The sequence below is a fragment of the Lonchura striata genome, chromosome 3 (assembly GCF_046129695.1).
Source record: "Lonchura striata isolate bLonStr1 chromosome 3, bLonStr1.mat, whole genome shotgun sequence".
NCBI lineage: Eukaryota > Metazoa > Chordata > Aves > Passeriformes > Estrildidae > Lonchura > Lonchura striata.
The window spans coordinates 5155784-5173567 of record NC_134605.1 but is presented as its reverse complement, the minus strand read 5'-3'; the positions used below and the strand labels follow the sequence as shown (position 1 = coordinate 5173567).

Below are 17784 nucleotides of genomic sequence, written 5' to 3'. Positions count from 1 at the left end.
CTATCTCAGAAGAATGCTATTATTTCTAAGGAGAATTATATTATCCATCTCTTGAAAGTAAGAGAATGAAAAAGAAAAGTTATTTTGGCTCTCCTTTATTTCCAAAAACCTTTTTTCTCACTGTCTCCCTATTGGAGGATGACTACAGCCTGTGCATGGTTTTGACCAGAAAGAATGTTCTAGACATGTAACTGTAGGTGACCTATATGAATTTTATAAATCTTTCACAGCCCTATTTTATATAATTTTGTTCTCTAGTTTTCATATATTCTATATATTTAACTTTATGGAGTATTTAGAGATAAATAGTAAACTGTTTTTGTCTGGAATATGAGAAGCTAGAAGGATATTCATCTTGTAAATTCTACTGTCATTAGTTTCTGTGTCACCTAGCAAACAGATATACCTTGTCTAATATATGCTAGGGAAAGGTAGATGTACAGCCAGTATTCCTTTTTATTCTTATTCTCTTCTGTATTTTTTCCCCTTGCCTTTCATTTGTTTATAGTATCCTTGATTAATCTTGTGAATGTTTCTGGAAATAAAGTAGCATTGTCTATTCTTAATTTTTAAAACTGAAGATCTGAACTGTATAAATTCATCTTATTTTGACAGTCTTTGAGCTGCTAAATCACTTAAACAGAAGATGGTTACTAAGATCTACTCATTGAGAAGAGAGTCTTCAAGTTGCAATTGTATTTCATTGTTTATTTTGTACCTTTGTTTAGTGCTTCGGTTTTCTGGAAGAAGTCCCAGAATGTCCAGTGTGTTGTCAGACTGTGTTTATTTTAGAAAGAGTTCTGATGTTTTTTACATGGAAACCTAAAAGAATGAGGGAGGCAGTGATTTCTTTTGCTAAAATTGATGGAGATTTGCATGGCTGGTTTTCTTTATTTATTTTTAGTTTTGTTTTATCCATAACATTTACACTTGAATGGTCTTTTCCTTTTCTTGTTCTAATTCTTAATGATGAAATATTGAAAATTTATCTAAAAATACACTGACAATCTAGGGTTTCCTACAACTAGAAAAGAGGCTGAATTGGTTTATAACTTCAAATTTGCAGTGTGCTAATTTAGATTTGACTCATTCTTTTGGTGCTCAGATCTCTTTTGACTTTTATGTAATACTTGGAAATCAAAAAATGTGTTGCACTGTTGTGTTTTTTCAAGAATTCAGAAAAGGTAACATCATAGAGAGGAAATAAGTTTATATCTGTAACTACATCTTGTTTGTTGCACTCAACAAATGGAGCTTGACTGGAAAAATAATTTCAAAAAATAGAGCATTATGTTTCATAAATTATATATTCTTTATCTTTCTCTTGAAATATTTTCATATTATAGTAATTGTAATTATACAAGTTAGGGCAATTTTTTTGATTGATTCCCATACGCTAAATCTGTTGTAATCTGAGTATGGGTAAATCCCTGGCAACCAGATAATCTTTGAAAGGTTAAAACATCTCCTTCATAATTTATACTTCAAGGTAAAGGCCCATTTTTGTAGATGATTTCATATAGTCAGTCTAGAGAATCTAATTATCAAAAATAAGTTTTGACTTGTTTCCTCTTACCGAAACCAATAAGGTGCTTAAAATAGAGACAAATACTGACTTACTCTGTGTCTGTGTAATCACAATCATATTCTTGTTAATAGTATAAATGCCTCTCTTTTCCCAGTGCTTATGCAAATGCTTGCCTCCATGGATGAAGGATTAATTCTCCTGCACTTTGTGCTTAGTGTGTCTGCAGAGAATATGAGTAACTTTGTACTTTTGGCTTCTGTTCTGTTGTACACTTAATGCTGTGAAAAATCATGTAGCAACAAGTAAAAGTTTGGTTTCTTTTTACTGAGTAAATTTTGTTATCTCTTCAGTTGAGAAGCAACTCAATGCCAATAATACTTCTGTAGTTAATATTTCTCTTTAAATATCCTCTGCTTCAGACTCTCCACATGTACAACTCACATTGACTTCAGGGACTGTCCTATAAATTCAGATGTTGTGAATTTTGGACATTCGATGAGTGGAATATGGAACATATATGTCTTGTTATTTAAGTGAAATGATGAAAATGGTAGAGCAAAGTTTGAAACTAACCCTCTTGTTTCCTTTTTCTTCTGTTCTGAGTATTGCCACTTTGTTGTCTCTAGAGGGGATAAATATTAAAATTTTCTGTTATGTTTTCCAATTTCCATTCCAGCCTTGAAGCTACTGATTTTCAGCTATATATCTCCTGAAAATAATGTTGGGTTTTTTTCTGGTTGTCATGCATGTTACTGTTTCACTCTCGAGCAGGGATTTCCTGTTACTGTAATGTGAAGAATTTCAGTGAGGGAAGTCTTCAGAAGCAGGGAAATACCACAAGGCCTACTCTAGGGTCAGCTTTGAATGCTTGATATTATAATGCCTACAATTTTTCTATATTGTTACAACAAAGTGATTCCAATAATAAAATGGCAACAAGATTCCCAGTCCTGTAACTGAAGAGGATAAATGAGTAGGAAGTGACATTCAGAAGACTTGCATATTTAGTGGGAAGCTGAACAAAACTAGTCCAAAAGAAACACTAGGTCCAGAGATGAACTCTTGCCCATCTTGGGCAGCTGGGTACTTGATGCAGCTACTTTAGGTTCCCTGGCACAGAATTTAAGTTCATCATCTGAGGATAATAACCAAAATAAACATTTAAAATTATAAAAGAATGCTTTACAGGGCATATGCTTATCATTGTTGCCCACCATTTGCCTATTCAATAATTCAAATAGCATTTGTCAGGAACAAGGAAGCCATTAATCTGAACCCAGTTGATGGAGTTTGAATTTGCACTTGCAGTTCCCCTGAAATATACCTTAGTAAATAGGTTAAAAGTCTAGTTTGGGCTTAGAAATCCTCTTCCCTTTGTCTTGAGAATGAACTTCAATGCATCCTGAAATACAAGACCTGGAAAGATGTTGACAGCATGTAAGTGGAAGTCTGACTCTATCTGTAGAGATGTGGCATCTGGCCCAAAACGTGGTATATTATGCCTGTGTAGTTTTCTGGTCTGATAATTTGGTTTTGATAAATAAAAAGGGTGCTTCTCTGTCAGGTTGTCATATGAAGACTGAATTACTGAACTGCTTCTCCCTAATGAAGATTTGGTCAGTTGTTTGTAAAGAATGGAAGAGAATAAAATGCTAATTACATTTCATTCCTCAGAAGAACAGTAGGTCTTTGAGAAGTGTATAAATATCTGCACTAAAAGATAGTTTACCTTACTTGGTGATTGGAGCAGGTCATTTATGCATGAAAGCTATGGTATCTGCTGACTATTGTAGTAGAAAAAGAAGTAGATTTTTCTTTTGCACAAATAATCATATATAGTAACAAATCCTATGCCCAAAATCTCTTAAAGTCTAGTCTTCTGAGAGAGCAGGTTTTAAGTCTTTTTAATTATGAGATAGCAGAAGAGCAAAAGGTTACAAATTAAACAAGAAAAAGAAAAGATTACTTCTAAGATGCTTTTAGTCTTAGAACTATTCCTTAGCATGTGCCATTATGTTCAGATATGCAGTTGTAGAATCTTCAGTATCAAATCTAGGTTTCATTAATCAGAACAAAAATACATTTCAAGTGCATGGACCTTGAAGAAAAATAGCCTATTAATATCTGACAGCTTGGTACATTTCATATTGTATTTAACATGCCACTTTGCAAAGTTGTCTGATTGTTTGTAATTTTTTTTTTTATTCTCTTAAAAATGTTATTTCCAGGTTGGATGAGTTAATTGAAACATTTCTCAAAGATAATGATCCTGATAGCTCTCTGGATGTTGGTGCTGACATGCGGAAGATCAAGTATTCCTTTGTTCATATGAAGGTATTTTTTTAAAAAAGAGATGAAAGTGCGGCTGGCATTCTGAAAATAACTTGGAAATATTCATGATTGAAAAGTGCTAAAAGAAATTCAGTGCAGTTGAGAGGTATGGGAAAAGGGTAAGGCATCTGAACTTTAAATAGTGTGGAGGGCTCATAGAAAACTTAAATTTAGCTGGGAAAATTCAGCAGCATTTTGTGAAAACATCAGCAAGGATCTCAGCATGCAGTGAATTGTAAGAGCACTGGAAGTTACTGGAACCAAGACAAGTTGGTTTTATATGGAGAGATGTTCTCATCTGTATTTCCAGCATTACTGAGGGTTTATTTTGGACAAACTATGTTGAAAGAGGTAAAAATGTAGGTTAAAAAAGCTATATCCCTTTATCTATCACTTTAATTCCTCTGATAGTGTTGCAAGACCTTCTGAATCATTGAGAAAACAAGAAGCATTTGACAATTCTGAAATTATAGAAGATAATACTTTTCTGTATTTTGCGATATAGTTTTTCTAATATAATAGTGTATACATTCCTGATTTTAATTTATTGTCCTTAAATAATTGGTTTTTAATTATATTTTTAATACTGAAATTTCTGTGATACTAGAGAACACTGGAGTTTATATGTAGAAAAAGTAAAATAAATTGCACCCTTGCTAATAAAGATTAAAAAATACAATTTGTTTCATTCTTGATACAATGGATATAATTTGACAGTCAACTATGGCATGATTTTTTTTCTGCCAAGAGTATAGAAAGGTTTTACTTGTCTTACTAGAGCTAGACTCTCAGAATAGAATACAGAGCTAGAGGGAAAGTTAAAGGGGTGTGCTTTTTTTGTTTCTCTTTATAGCAAATTATAAATCATCCAATGACTTCAGGTAATAAACTGCTCTCACAAGACATCTCTGAAGAAAAAAACAATAGCGAAGAACTGGAAAAACTGAAAGGACTTCTGCAACAAAGAGACAATGAAATCAGTATCCTTTGTGGGGGAAAAAGTATTATTTGAGTTTGACATGATCTTACTTACAGCCCTGTTTCTTTGTGTGAGAGAGGCTGTACTGTGCTAAAGGAAATACTCAATTCCCAGCTTTTATGTGACAGGACTTCTGCTTTGCGCCTGCTTCTCTTTCTGTTTTTACCAAAATCAAAATCCTACATCCAAGCACTACTTAGCTTTAGAATGGCCCAGCCAATAACCAAATATTGTGATCAGTCCACACCTAAAACATTCTCCACAAGCAAATTAAATTACGTTTCAGAGGGGGAAACTCTGATGCTATAGAAGGACCAATCTATTACCTTACAAAGAATTGAATTTCCTGTATGTGTTATTTTTAGCCAAATGAAGTGTTGCTTTGGGGACTACTGGGCAATTTGCCTTTAGAACAAATATAAAACTTGTACTTTTTACATTTAAATTTATATCTTTTTGCACATAAAAGTGCTGAGCTGCTCAGGCGTGTTTTGTCCATTTCACTGCCTCATAGGAAACACGAGTAGCTGCACTGCAGCACGATGGGTGGGAGGTATTTTTAGCAGGTTGGCAGACCTGTGGGCAAACCACAGCCACTTCAGCCCCAGCTTTTGGCTACTCAAATTTGCAATATGGCAGAGAAATTAAAATATGGGGTTGTTTAATGTAAAGGTAACAGGGGGTTTTCTCACAGTTATTAGTAAAGAGCAAAGCCAGTTGCATTCTTTGTGCTCAACAATTCCAGCTCAGTTTTATATGTCAAATGAGAATGGCATTTTTAACTGGGATGTAGCATGTTACCTATCTGAACTGAGGTGGCATGAAAGCTTCCTCATTTCTGCTCTTTCACAATGATAAGATTGTGTAAAAACACAATGCAGTTTCAAATAAATTTAGCTAAAACACTAACTCATTTCTTTCAAAAAAATATTCAATTTTTTAAATGTATATTTAATATCTGAATTCCCAGAAACATTTCCTCCTGAAATGAATTACTTCATTAGTATGAGAAAAAAAGCAAAATATCTCTATCAAATGCACTTGTGCTCAACAGATTTATACAGCTTTGTTCACAGAAGTAAAAGGAGAAAACTTGTTCAAACCCATGTAAGAGTTAAATGGAAAGAATATAGGAAGACTTTGAAGACACAAGACCAATTTAGGGAGTCTGCAATAGTTAGCGACAGCACATCATCGCTAGAACATTAATAACATGTCTAATGTGGTGGGAAGTATGGAAGCTGTTGAATAAACTATGAGTTCCCTCTTGCCTACAGTAGCTAGAAGCTGTCATAAAAACTGAATTGGAAAGTATTTTATTATTATTATTACCTGGTCTAGTTAATAATATTCCCCAAAGACTACTTAGAATTTCTGCTGTTCATTAAGAAGATTAATTAGGATCAAAAAGAGTACCTATAAAAAATATATCACAGGGACTTCAGTGTTCCTAATAGAATGCATGCAGGATTTCCATTATATGTCCTCTATAAGATGTTAGGCAAAATGTATTTATATCTAATAAACTTCCAGTAAATTCACAGTGTTATTGGAAGAAACTTCCAAATCACAGTGTCATTGCAAGAAACTTCCTAAAAACTTTTTTTGGAATTTTAGTGAACCTTTTGTTAAAAGTTTACAGATGGGATATACTTGCAAGGCTACCTGTAAATTAAGATGTTTTTTCTTTTGTTTGCAAGTTTTTTTATTACAGAATTTAAAAAATGAAAAGGGACTACCACCATGACAATAAGATCCCGTTTGTCTGTAAATGCTTTTATCAGGAGTTCATTGAATGGGAGCAGCCATTGAGATCAATGTGTGACTTTGTTGTTTTAGTACAGAACTAATCTACTGTTTGGAAAAACTGAGGTGGATGAAAGTAATCACAAAGAATATGCCCAACTTTATTTTCACATTCACACATATGCTTCCATAATGTGAACTGTTTCACCCTGGGGGGGAAAGAAAAAGCTTATGGACAAACAATGATGGCAGTTGCTTTAAGAAAAAAATCCTTAATATATTTTGCAGACATTCTGGTAACTATGCTAAAAAAAGAAAAAAAGAAAGCACGAGATGCTCTTTCCCAGCTTAATGCCACCTCTGCTGGTTCTACAGCCTTGGAGCAGTCTTCTTCTATGAGCTTGGAAGAAAATCAGAGTCCATCTAAGTGTTTTAGTCTGAAAGAGGCAAAAGTTTTGAGCTCTTCCATTTCCAGACTACCTTTTCTTTCCAGAGCAACAGGTTAGTGTAATTAATTATGTGAACAGTCATTGGATCATTCCAATATGATTTACAGTATATCCTTCAAATGTGAACAAAACAAGGAAGCTTTATTTTCATTACCAGTAATATTGTGCTAATTCTATATCTACAAATGCAGGGTTTTAAATTTAAAGGCTTCTAAGGTGCTGATGGCTTTTACAAACTTCTGTAAATACTCTGTTGAACAACCCTATGGAACCATAGTATAAATTCAGTTGCAGGCCCTTGTTTCTTTCAGTAACTTCACAGAAAAAAATGGGTGAATGAGCATAATTCATTATGAAATATAAGGAAATAATATTTTTCCCCTGGAAGATCCATTTCAATTTATCCATATAAGTGATATTACAGGATTTAAGTTCATGTTTAAATCATTGTAGAAACAACTCAAACAATTGAAATAATATTGACCAGTTAGCATGGATTGCATAAGTAGGGCAGTTTTTATAGTAGTTATTTGAAAAGGATTAAGTGTGGAGCATTGCACTTTTCTTTCCTTCCATCATTTGAGCCAGCTATTTATGAAAATAGGTAACAATATTCTTGCAAGTTGTTAATTTCAAAATCCACATTAAAAAAATCTTCTAATAAATGTAGATAGATTTTTCTTGCATGGTTTCATGTTTTCTTCATTTTCTAGTTTAATTGTTCAAATAAAAAGATTTTTTTTGGTGTCAACAGGTTCTAGAAGTGCTTATGGTTTTGTTAGTAAAGAACATAGCTCATCCTAGATTATTACATATGACTATTACATATTCATGATTTGTATTATTGTATACTTTTTATGCATTTGGGGGGTGGCTTGCTGAAAGAAAAGAGTTTTCAACGTGAAACTCAGACACGGCAGCTGGCAAGTAGAAACTTATATTTTGCTAGAGTACTAGTGGGAATGGAGTTCTTAAATTATGTAAGGTTGTCAATTGTCTTCTAAAATTACATTGCAATTGAACTAGTTTTCGCACTTGTAGTTTTGTTTTGGTTGCTCAGCTACTGAGGAATTCCCTTTGCCTTCTACTTTTCCTATTTACCACCCTTCTCATTTTATCGGAAGAATTTATTTCGTTTGGTGTCACAATAGTATAAAGTAAATATAATTATGTCCTTATAACAGAAATCTCTTCAATACCTCAGAAACATGCCAGCAAATAATAGCTATATTTTATCAACAAATTGCTAGTATAATTGCATCTTTTATACAGTGGCATTTATTCTTCAGTCTTTAAAAAAAACCCTCATAAGCATCAGCAAATTCTTAATATTGATAAATTTTTATAAACATAGTGTAGGTATGTTCTATAAGTTTTCTTTGAATGTAAAGTAGGAAGTTTGAGAATGTCAGTTCAAATTGACTGGCTGTAGAACCTTATCACCTGCACTCTGTGCTGGCCAGGCTGGATGGGGCCCTGAGCAGCTTGATCAAGTGGAAGATGTCCCTGCTCTTGGCTGGGAGGTTTGAACTTGATCATCTTCAAGGTCCCTTGCAATCCAAGCTATTTTGTGGTCCTTTGCTAAGTTTGGATGAAGCGTCGTTCTATCTCAAGCACAGAGCCTCATTTTTCATCTATTGAAAGCCTGAATGATGTGCATCACTGTAAAATTGTCTATCCATTTCAAAATCCATCTGAACTATCTATCTATCTATCTATCTATCTATCTATCTATCTATCTATCTATGCTATTTTTTCTATAGGCTTTAAGAATTCACTAAAGATTGTGAAAGGTCTTGGGCCTGAGCCAGAGTCAAACTCCCAGGTAGAAGCTTTCATGTAGTATTAAAGCTATTCTTCATCATTTAAACCCTTTGCATCCTTTACATTGTTTATGAAGATTTCAATTTACAGCATGAAGGCTATATGGTATGCTAACTATTTGAACAATTAACTATTCTTTTTATTTAATTCTGTACTCTCAAAACTGCTATCAGCCTGATTTATTGCAATATAACATTTCTAGTATTTCTAGTGTCTCTAACGTGTTTTCCATTTTCCTATCTCATTTCCTTATCCTGAAAATTAAATTAGGAAATCAAAAGAAAGGATAGGAAAAAATAGTTAGTTTAACAAAATAATTGTTGGAATGCCTATCTAATAATTTGTTAAAAATATTTAAAGCCATTCATTTATTTTGCAGTTGATTTATTGGGTAGCTTTACATTTGCTTGCCCAAAAGCAGATCTTTACCATTCTGTGATAGAATAACATTCTTACCATTTTTTCCTAGATCTAGGACCATATCTACATTGAAAGATATGTGTATCCAGGTTTCTTGTTTATCCTATCCAGACATTTCTCGAAGTAGGAGAAAGGCAGTAATACTATTTCACTGCTGAGCTTGATGTAATAATCTGTGATAACAGGAAATTTATCTTGATCTCATCACAGCAGTAAAACAATTTCTGGTCCAAATTTGTCCCTCAGCAGGCTGACTTTGAAGGTAAATGAGTAGTGACTCCTACAATGGTTAATGTTTTACAGGTACAGCTGTAATTTATCTCATTTTAAGTCAATCCTGTATTGAATGTGCATGGTCTTTTCAGAAGAAACTGAGTAAATATAAAAAAATCTTCAAAGGTTTGACATATGGTATTATTTACCTTCCTGTACACTCTGCCTTTTCCCCACCATGTGTATTCCTGAAACTCTAAAGAGAAGCCTTTAATGGCAGTACAGATTCCAGGATTAACAAAACCTAACACCCAAATTTAATTTCCACATAGGTTTTGGGCACCATTATATAATATTATCAGCTGATAATACTAAGTTTTAAAGAGTTTATTCTATGGAATTATAGATTTTTTTTTTGTTATGTAAGGGTACTCAAACCCCCTGCCATGGTCAGGAATGCCACTCACTAGACCAGGTTGCTCATGGCCCCATCCAAGCTGGCCTTGAACATTTCCAGGGATGGGGCATCCACAACTTCTCTTGGCAGCTGTGCCAGTGACTCACCACCCTCTGAGTGAAGAATCTGTTCATAACATGTATTCTAAACACACTGTCTTTCAGTTTAAAACCATTGCTCTTTATCCTGTCACTACCTGTCCATATCAAAAGTCCCTCCCTCCTTTTTATAAGCCCCTTTAGATAATGGAAAGACACAATGAGATCTCCCTGGATCATTCTCTTCTCCATGCTGAGCAACCATAGCTCTCTTTGCCTGTGTCTGATTTAATGTTGAAAGGTACTTTTTCTGAACAGGTATGTCTTTAGCTGCTTGATTGAATATCATATTTGAAATAATGTCACTAGTTAAAGTGACACTGTTGAACATGAGGTTTGATACCACTGGAGACCTAACTAAAAACAGTTGAAATTGGACATGTGGGTCATTGTTGTTTTGTATTGTGCTTTTTTCAGTTTGTGTCAAAGTCTGGATTACGCTATTATTGACAGCTACAGCAGACGAATATGCAAATGCAGTGTTCTAGTAATGCCCTAGCTTTCTCTGCTGATGTTGGGTCACATAGCATTGAATTCTACATTAGTTAAAAGTGATACCAGTTTACATGCTGTCAAATTTCTTTTTCTTGGATCCCAGAAGACCTTTTAGGAAGGAATGGATGGCAGGCAGGCTGCCTGGAAGCAGCAAAAACTGCCTGCTGCTGTAATTTTGTCAAGTCAGAGGCATAACACAGTAAACAAACCAAAACTTGGTATCTTAGTGCAAGTGTTACACTGTAAAATGAAATAACTTGCCTTTTAATTGTCCATCACAGAGAGCTCTAAATTATAAATCCATAACTATATGAGGGAGAGTGAGTGAAATAATCTGACATAGTAGCTACTGTTGCTATTGAATCATAATATCTTTTATGAATCTGAAACTGACATAACTGGCTATTCATTTAAATTATGTTTCAGATTAATATTCCAGAAAATGCAAAGATAAGTTTTTGGCATAATAACCTGAACATTACAAATGCTTCAACAATATTGCTTTTAATATAATAATTTAGTTCATCATAAAGTATCTACTTCAGTTTTATTTGTGTTAATAATTCATACCTTCTAGACATATAATTGTAGAATTACATATAATCTTCCTTAGGAGTTGAGTCAATAATAAATTAGTAGTTTCAGGATAAATCAGAGAATGAATGAGTCTAGCAAAACAAGAAAAAATCAAACTTCATCAGATGGTAAAGTGATAAATATTGTATTGTATTTTACTTTTATTGCATTACAGCACTTCTGTACTTCTCATTTTGGATTTAGTTTATGATTTCATTAATTGCTGCTTGCGTCTTAGGATAATTCTGTCAGCATAGAAGATGTATGATATAATTTTTCCTCCTGATAGATTTGTTTTTCTCCTAATATAAACAGTTTGGTTACCAGAAAACAGTGTGACTATTGTGACATTTAAAACTACAGTAAATCTTGGTAGGAGGTTCAAGTGGTTGTACATGCTGGTGGATTTGAGAGTGATTATTTTGTTCTCACAACAGATTTGGTTAGGATAATGTTTTGATCATTTTGAGCCATTTCCTTTTTCTTTCATTGAGAAGTTGTGAAGTTTTTTGAGAGTTTTGAGAAGAATTTACCTCTTTTGTATCCCATTCATGATTTAAGATCACTTTTTGCTCTACACCATGAAAACACCTACATAAAAGATTATTCCTGCTGAAGGGCTGACATGCTGGCTTTGAAATGTAAAGTGAGAGATGGTTTCTATAAACAGATGATGCTTATAAATATCATGAAAGTAGTGATGATAACACACATACTGCTCATTTCTGAAAGCTAATTTTTTTTGTCTTGTATTAAGATATTTTAAAATATTTATCTTGTCTATTTTATATATTTATGTAATACTCTGGGGAAAATGCTTCCTTCTATTGTCTGAAAACAGAAAGTTCCCTAATGCAAAGGACTGACTGAGGTTGTCTATCAGAATCTCTTGTCTTTCAGTTCATAGGAAAGGCAGAAAATTTTTTTCAGAAAAATTAAATGCTTAGCAAACCCATATGTTTCTTGGAGCATTTTCCGTGTCCAGTAGTGTTTTGGAATATCTGGGAGCAGAGTCTTGGCACTGTGCTCATGACAGATCTTTGGTTAACAAACACATGTAGTCATTTTATTGCTATTTGGCCTATAAAAGAGCTCACTTGGTGCATTTAGGACACTATTCAGAATTACTGTTGATCTTTCTCATTAGTCAGAAAAGAAAGTATGTTCTACATTTTCTGTTAGAGGTCCAGGAAAAAGTATACATTCCATTTGCTCTCCAGCTGAACTTCTACCAGCTCCCAGTAAGATGTAGTACATATTTCATTGCTACTGTTAAATCTTTGTATATTGTTAGATCTTTGTAACAACTATTTAAAACAAGATGCGTTGTTTTGCTAATTTAGTAAGCATTAAATATTTTCTATAATGTAGAGTGATTATTCACTATAATATATTTTTCATTATTGCCAAGTTTAAGGATCAAGCAGGAAGTATCAGACTTCACTGCTTAATTTAGTTGTTTCAAAAAGCCTTTGAAATAAATTCAGCAAATGGTAACACTCAGCATAAGCTTTTGAACAATTTTATTGAACTTTACTTCTGATAAGCTTAACAAGGTTATTTTCTGGTATTTCAAGTTACCAGATAAAATATGTATTGCTAGGGATCCAATTTATGTCACAATTATGAATGGCTGTCTATCACCAATGAGACACATTTGTAGCATGTAGCTATGTAAATTTTTTACTTTGTCATGTGATGCTATATATTTTGGTATCTCTTGTCTTTAAGATCACAGTTTTATTCTTTTTTAATCTTGTGATATAAACAAAAAGTAAAAATTAAAAGTCAAAGTAGTTTCTAAAACATAATTACCCTCTTTAAATGCACACTGACTGCTATAAATACCAAGCAGACTAACTCTGAATTTATAGGAGGCTCAACTAGCTTCTGGGGCTTGATATTTTGTTTGTTTGGGTTTTTTCCTACAAAGTCTATTCTTCTATCTGTACTGCTTCCAAGGGCTTTATTTTGTTGGAATTCACAGTGAGTCCACTGTGACTTTTGCTTGAGTGAGAACTTCAAACTGAACTTACTGAGGTTAGTGAACAGCAAAAAAAAGAACTGTTAAGAAGTTTGAGACTCCAGAAACATCTCTGTAAGGAGCAACACATGACTATTCCTTGTGACAAGGAAATATAATTACATGTTACAGGATTTAAAGTGAGCTCTTGCAATTGATATTCAGTGAAAAAACCCCATGTGTTACAATTTTAGTCATCTTAACTAAGTGTTTATAAATATGAACATAGGGTTATTTTTACGAGATGCAGCCCAGATTTTTCTCTTAGGACCTTGGTTCCCATTTGCAACTTCAAAAGCAAATTTTATAACTGGTAAGGATTAAATGAGAGTGAGGAGAGGATCATTAGTGAAGTACTGACACTAATATTTTAGAGACACTGAACTTTACTCATATATTGAAAATGTTATGTAGAAAAACTTACTTCTTCCATCAACAGCTTTTTCTTTCTCCACATTTATTTGGTATTAGAAAACATTTCTGTTTTTTCTAAGATTCTCATCATGTTGTTCTTTCCACTTCTCAAGTGGGAATCTCTTCTGATGTAGAACGAGTGTTTGGAAGCTTTTAAAGATGCTTTTGGCAGTCTTTACTGCCTTCCCCTTGAGTCTGTTTAGATGGGGAAACTTTCCAGTATTTTTATACTAGTTTACTGTTCTCTTATCCAGATTAATCTGCTAAATGTAGCCTAGTGTTCCTTGGAAGTTCTCTGCTATTTCAAATCTTTTTGGCTTTCTGTTTCATTAGCCATATTTTGGCTGTCTAAAAATACTATTGGATCCTTCAAACTAACTCCTTAAAGTCGTTTTGGGGTTTTTTCTGTGGTGGCTGAAGCTCAAACTCTTGATATTTTAGAGGTAAAATATGCTTCCGAAAGTTTCTGCATGCTTGAAGGGTGATCAAATTCCTTTATATATTGACTGTCAGGTTTGGCAAATACCTCTGTAAAACTTCTTCCATATTGTTGTTGTTATGAACACCAGTCCCAGAGACTACAGTGCCTTTTCACAGAGCCCCTATATGCACATTATGTATGCATATGAGTAATCAAAATACTAGAAAGTTCTTCTATTAACTTAAACTTTTGATATTTCTATATAGATATTACCAATTCTGCTAAATAATATAATAATCTAGATTTCTGTCTGTCTTTTATTTGTGAATTTAACCTAAAAAAAATTATTTTTCATTCTGTTCCTGGTAGAAACAGATATTTTCTTGAGTCTCAGCATATTTGAATATAAAATCAGAGTAGGAATTAGTGGAAATAACCCACAAATCCCTACCTTTTCTTCCTGATATTAGTACATTTAAGCAGGTTAAGTTTAATACAAAAGTTTCAGGCCAATTTCATGCTTCCGTTCCTGTACAATTTTTCCATTTAAGTTTTGTATGCCTGTTTGCCTCAGTCACAATTGGCTCCTAAGTTTTGGATGCTTTTGTGAAAAAAATCATTGGACAGTTCACTTACCTCTGATGCATCATCTTTTTTCTCTTACACTTCCAGCTCTGAAATATTGATTTAGTAACTGTGCCTTTTGATTCATTAATGTTCAGCCCTGCTATAAGTTCAGAAGGATACTTTCAAAATAATAACATTATGTTCACAGGTTATATTGTATATTTATTATATGTTGTGTATTTAGGTTAATTTGAGAAAAAATAGACCATTATTGACATCTGTGTGAAAGAGTAACCACACAAATGGAAATAAGCTAACAACTAGAGATGGAGTGATACTTTGTTTTCCACACTTAAACACTAAGTTTGGTAGATTTTACTTTTAGGTCAGGTAAAAGCTCTTACTGATTTTCATTGCAGGGCTGGTCTTACAAATCTTTGACTGAAGTGCTCTGCTGTAACCATCGACCAAACCACAATGAAAACAGTCTTTTTGAACTTTTTGTTCATAGAGTCATGTAGCAGACAGTCTAAGGCTTCCTTAAGGCAATTTTGGCATTTGAAATGATTACACAAAATTATACAAAGAGCTGAAGTTGTTATTTGTAAACCTGTGCATATCAAAGATCTTTCACATGCAGGTAATTATGCCTTTTTCCTGTAGCAGATGTTATTTGACTGAAGAAATTATTTAACATTTGTAAGCATGTAGCAGTAATTTCAGCTCTTCTTCAAATCACTTGTATCTGACTTGAATGCAGTGAATGGTGGAGCTGAGCATGACAAAACTGTCTATTTTTGTGTTCTGTTACACTGTGCTCATGTTTAATCTTCTCTCCCTTAATAGTTTCTCTGTTTTCCATTTTTCCTGGTAATATTCTTCCTGGAGGTGAGTAATTTGGTGATAATTGAGCAAAACATTTGCTGAAAGATTTTGTTGCTGTTGTTGCTGTTAATGATGCTATGCTAAATACTCACACAAATAGCCCTATCACACTGTGAGCCCCTTCCTGATATTCAGCATAATTTTACTAAACCCTCATACAAGTAAAATTAAAGTTAATTTTTTACTGTTTCCTAATCATCATACTAATGTCCAAGAATTTTCTATAACCAGTGTTCTCAGCCTTTAATGTGTCTTGACTAATTATCTCAAGTCTTTCTATTTTAGTCACCTCATGGCCCTTGAACTGCTTCTGCATGTTCATGTTATTTAACTTGCTTACGGTTACTATCTTAGTTATTGTAATGTTTATTTTTACCCTTTAATTTCTTAAAATGAAGATCATCTCAGAAACAGCATTCTGAAGTTCAGCTCAAGGCAAAACTAATATAGACATGTAACCTGAAAATCTGGTGCTGTTAGTATCAGATGCTGTGTTTGAAGGCTTCTGCAGTTTATTTTATTATGCATATTGTGATGTCACTATTGCTTTCTGCTTCCATTTTAGGCTTTCTACTACCTAAATAGAAAAACCTTTGAGAACATCAGTTTATTATGCTGGAAGTCACAATAAACTTTACCAAAAATCTAAATGGAGAGATTAACTTCTTAAATATTTGTTATGTATTTAATCTTATGAGGAGCAGCTGAGGGATATGAGGTGGTTTAGCCAGGAGAAAAGGAGGTTCAGGTGGACCTTATTGCTCTCTACAACTACTTGAAAAGAGGTTGTAATGACCTCTTCTCCCAGGTAAAAAGTGACAAGATAAGAGGAAATGGCCTCAAGTTTTGCCAGTAGAAGTTTAGATTGGATATTAGGAAAAAATTTTACTCATAAAGGGTTGTTAAGCATAGGAAAAGGCTGGCCAGGGGAGTGGAGGCGTTTCTGTCCCTGGAATTATTCAGAAAATGTGTGGATACAGCAGCTGGATATGGGTATGGATATGGTGAACACGGTGGTGGTGCTGGGCTGACTGTTGGACTTAGAGATCTTGGTCTTGGACTTAGAGATCTTTTCCAACCTTAACAATCCTATGTATCTATGATTTTCACTCTATTTTAGGAAGACACTGGAAGGTTTTGTTTTCTTATTCCTCAATGGAAATCAAACCAGTTTCTCCATACACATCCAAAATAGACAGCAGCACCACCTCCTGGGCATAAAAGTGCTGGAAATACCTGCATCTCTTCCAAAGCCAGATAATTCACAGGAAGGGTAAAAACCCAGCATAAACTGCTGATTGATAATTTGTGGTTCAGTTTGGTTTTTTGCTTGATCTCTGTTACTTAATGTTTAGATTAAGTGCAAAAGCACAATATTTATTATTTCTTCCTGTTTTAACTTGCTATCATAATTCTGTACATTTATGTAGCCAATTCCCTTCTGGTTTCTGGTGTGTCATATGCATATTTAAAATGATAAGTATGTAGAGATTTATAGCTCAGACTTTTACATGTCTGTTTTCTGAGCACAACAACTTGGCTTGGTGATCAAAACATCCTCATGGCTGAATGAGAATAACTTAAGGGAAATAATCTCCAGCTCTTGTGGGGAATCCTGAGTTTGGGGACATAGGCTGTAAAGGTAAGTTAATCAGGAGAAGGTTTAGAAAAATAGGTCCAAGGCAGTAATGAGGTTTGTTGTATCATTGTGTGACCCAGCAGGACTTACATTCAGGGCATTTGTAAACAGACAATGGTGTTAACTCTGTAGGCATGTTGGTAGTTCCCTGTGATGTCAGTTGGACATAATCATATATCAAACACGTGTGTAATGTTTTGATCCTCTGTGAATTAGAATTTTAATGTATTTATCCTTACCGTTTAAAGAAGCAAGGTTGAGTCCAGAGAATTTCCTTCCTGTGTCTAACTTCCCTTGTACATTGTTGCAGGTTGCTATCGTATGTTGCTCTTAGGTATGACTTTGAGTGATTTAATGGTAAATAAGACTAGATATAAAAATTAAGGTATTTTTCAAAGTAAAAAAAAAAAAAAAAGAAAAAGCACTGATAGGGATTTCTGAACTTTAAGATTACCTGAAAGATTACCTGGAATAGTTATATTTTGGAATGTGGCCTGTGATTTTGATTAAAAATTCTGACAAATGCTTCTTTGAAATTGGGATATTAACATATCCACTTTAATAAAAAAAAATATTATGCAGCATTATAGAAGAATGGGAAGAACTATTCAGAACATACATTACCATTCTTGAAGAGAAAGTTTACCTGTAGTTTGTAATACAACTTTGTGGTATTTTAAACTCCAGTAAATAGGCATGTTTTAATCTGTGGCTGACAA

At 33.7% G+C, this 17784-nt stretch overlaps 1 protein-coding gene across 1 annotated transcript in view; it reads left to right on the top strand.

The window, feature by feature from the left end:
* Positions 1 to 17784, top strand: part of KIF6 (kinesin family member 6) — a 149702-nt gene that overhangs the window by 56427 nt on the left and 75491 nt on the right. Inside the window, exons 11-13 of the mRNA XM_077781856.1 lie at positions 3757 to 3862; positions 4713 to 4839; positions 6873 to 7085. Coding sequence (XP_077637982.1) covers positions 3757 to 3862; positions 4713 to 4839; positions 6873 to 7085 — 446 coding nt within the window. The remainder of the gene's footprint in view (positions 1 to 3756; positions 3863 to 4712; positions 4840 to 6872; positions 7086 to 17784) is intronic.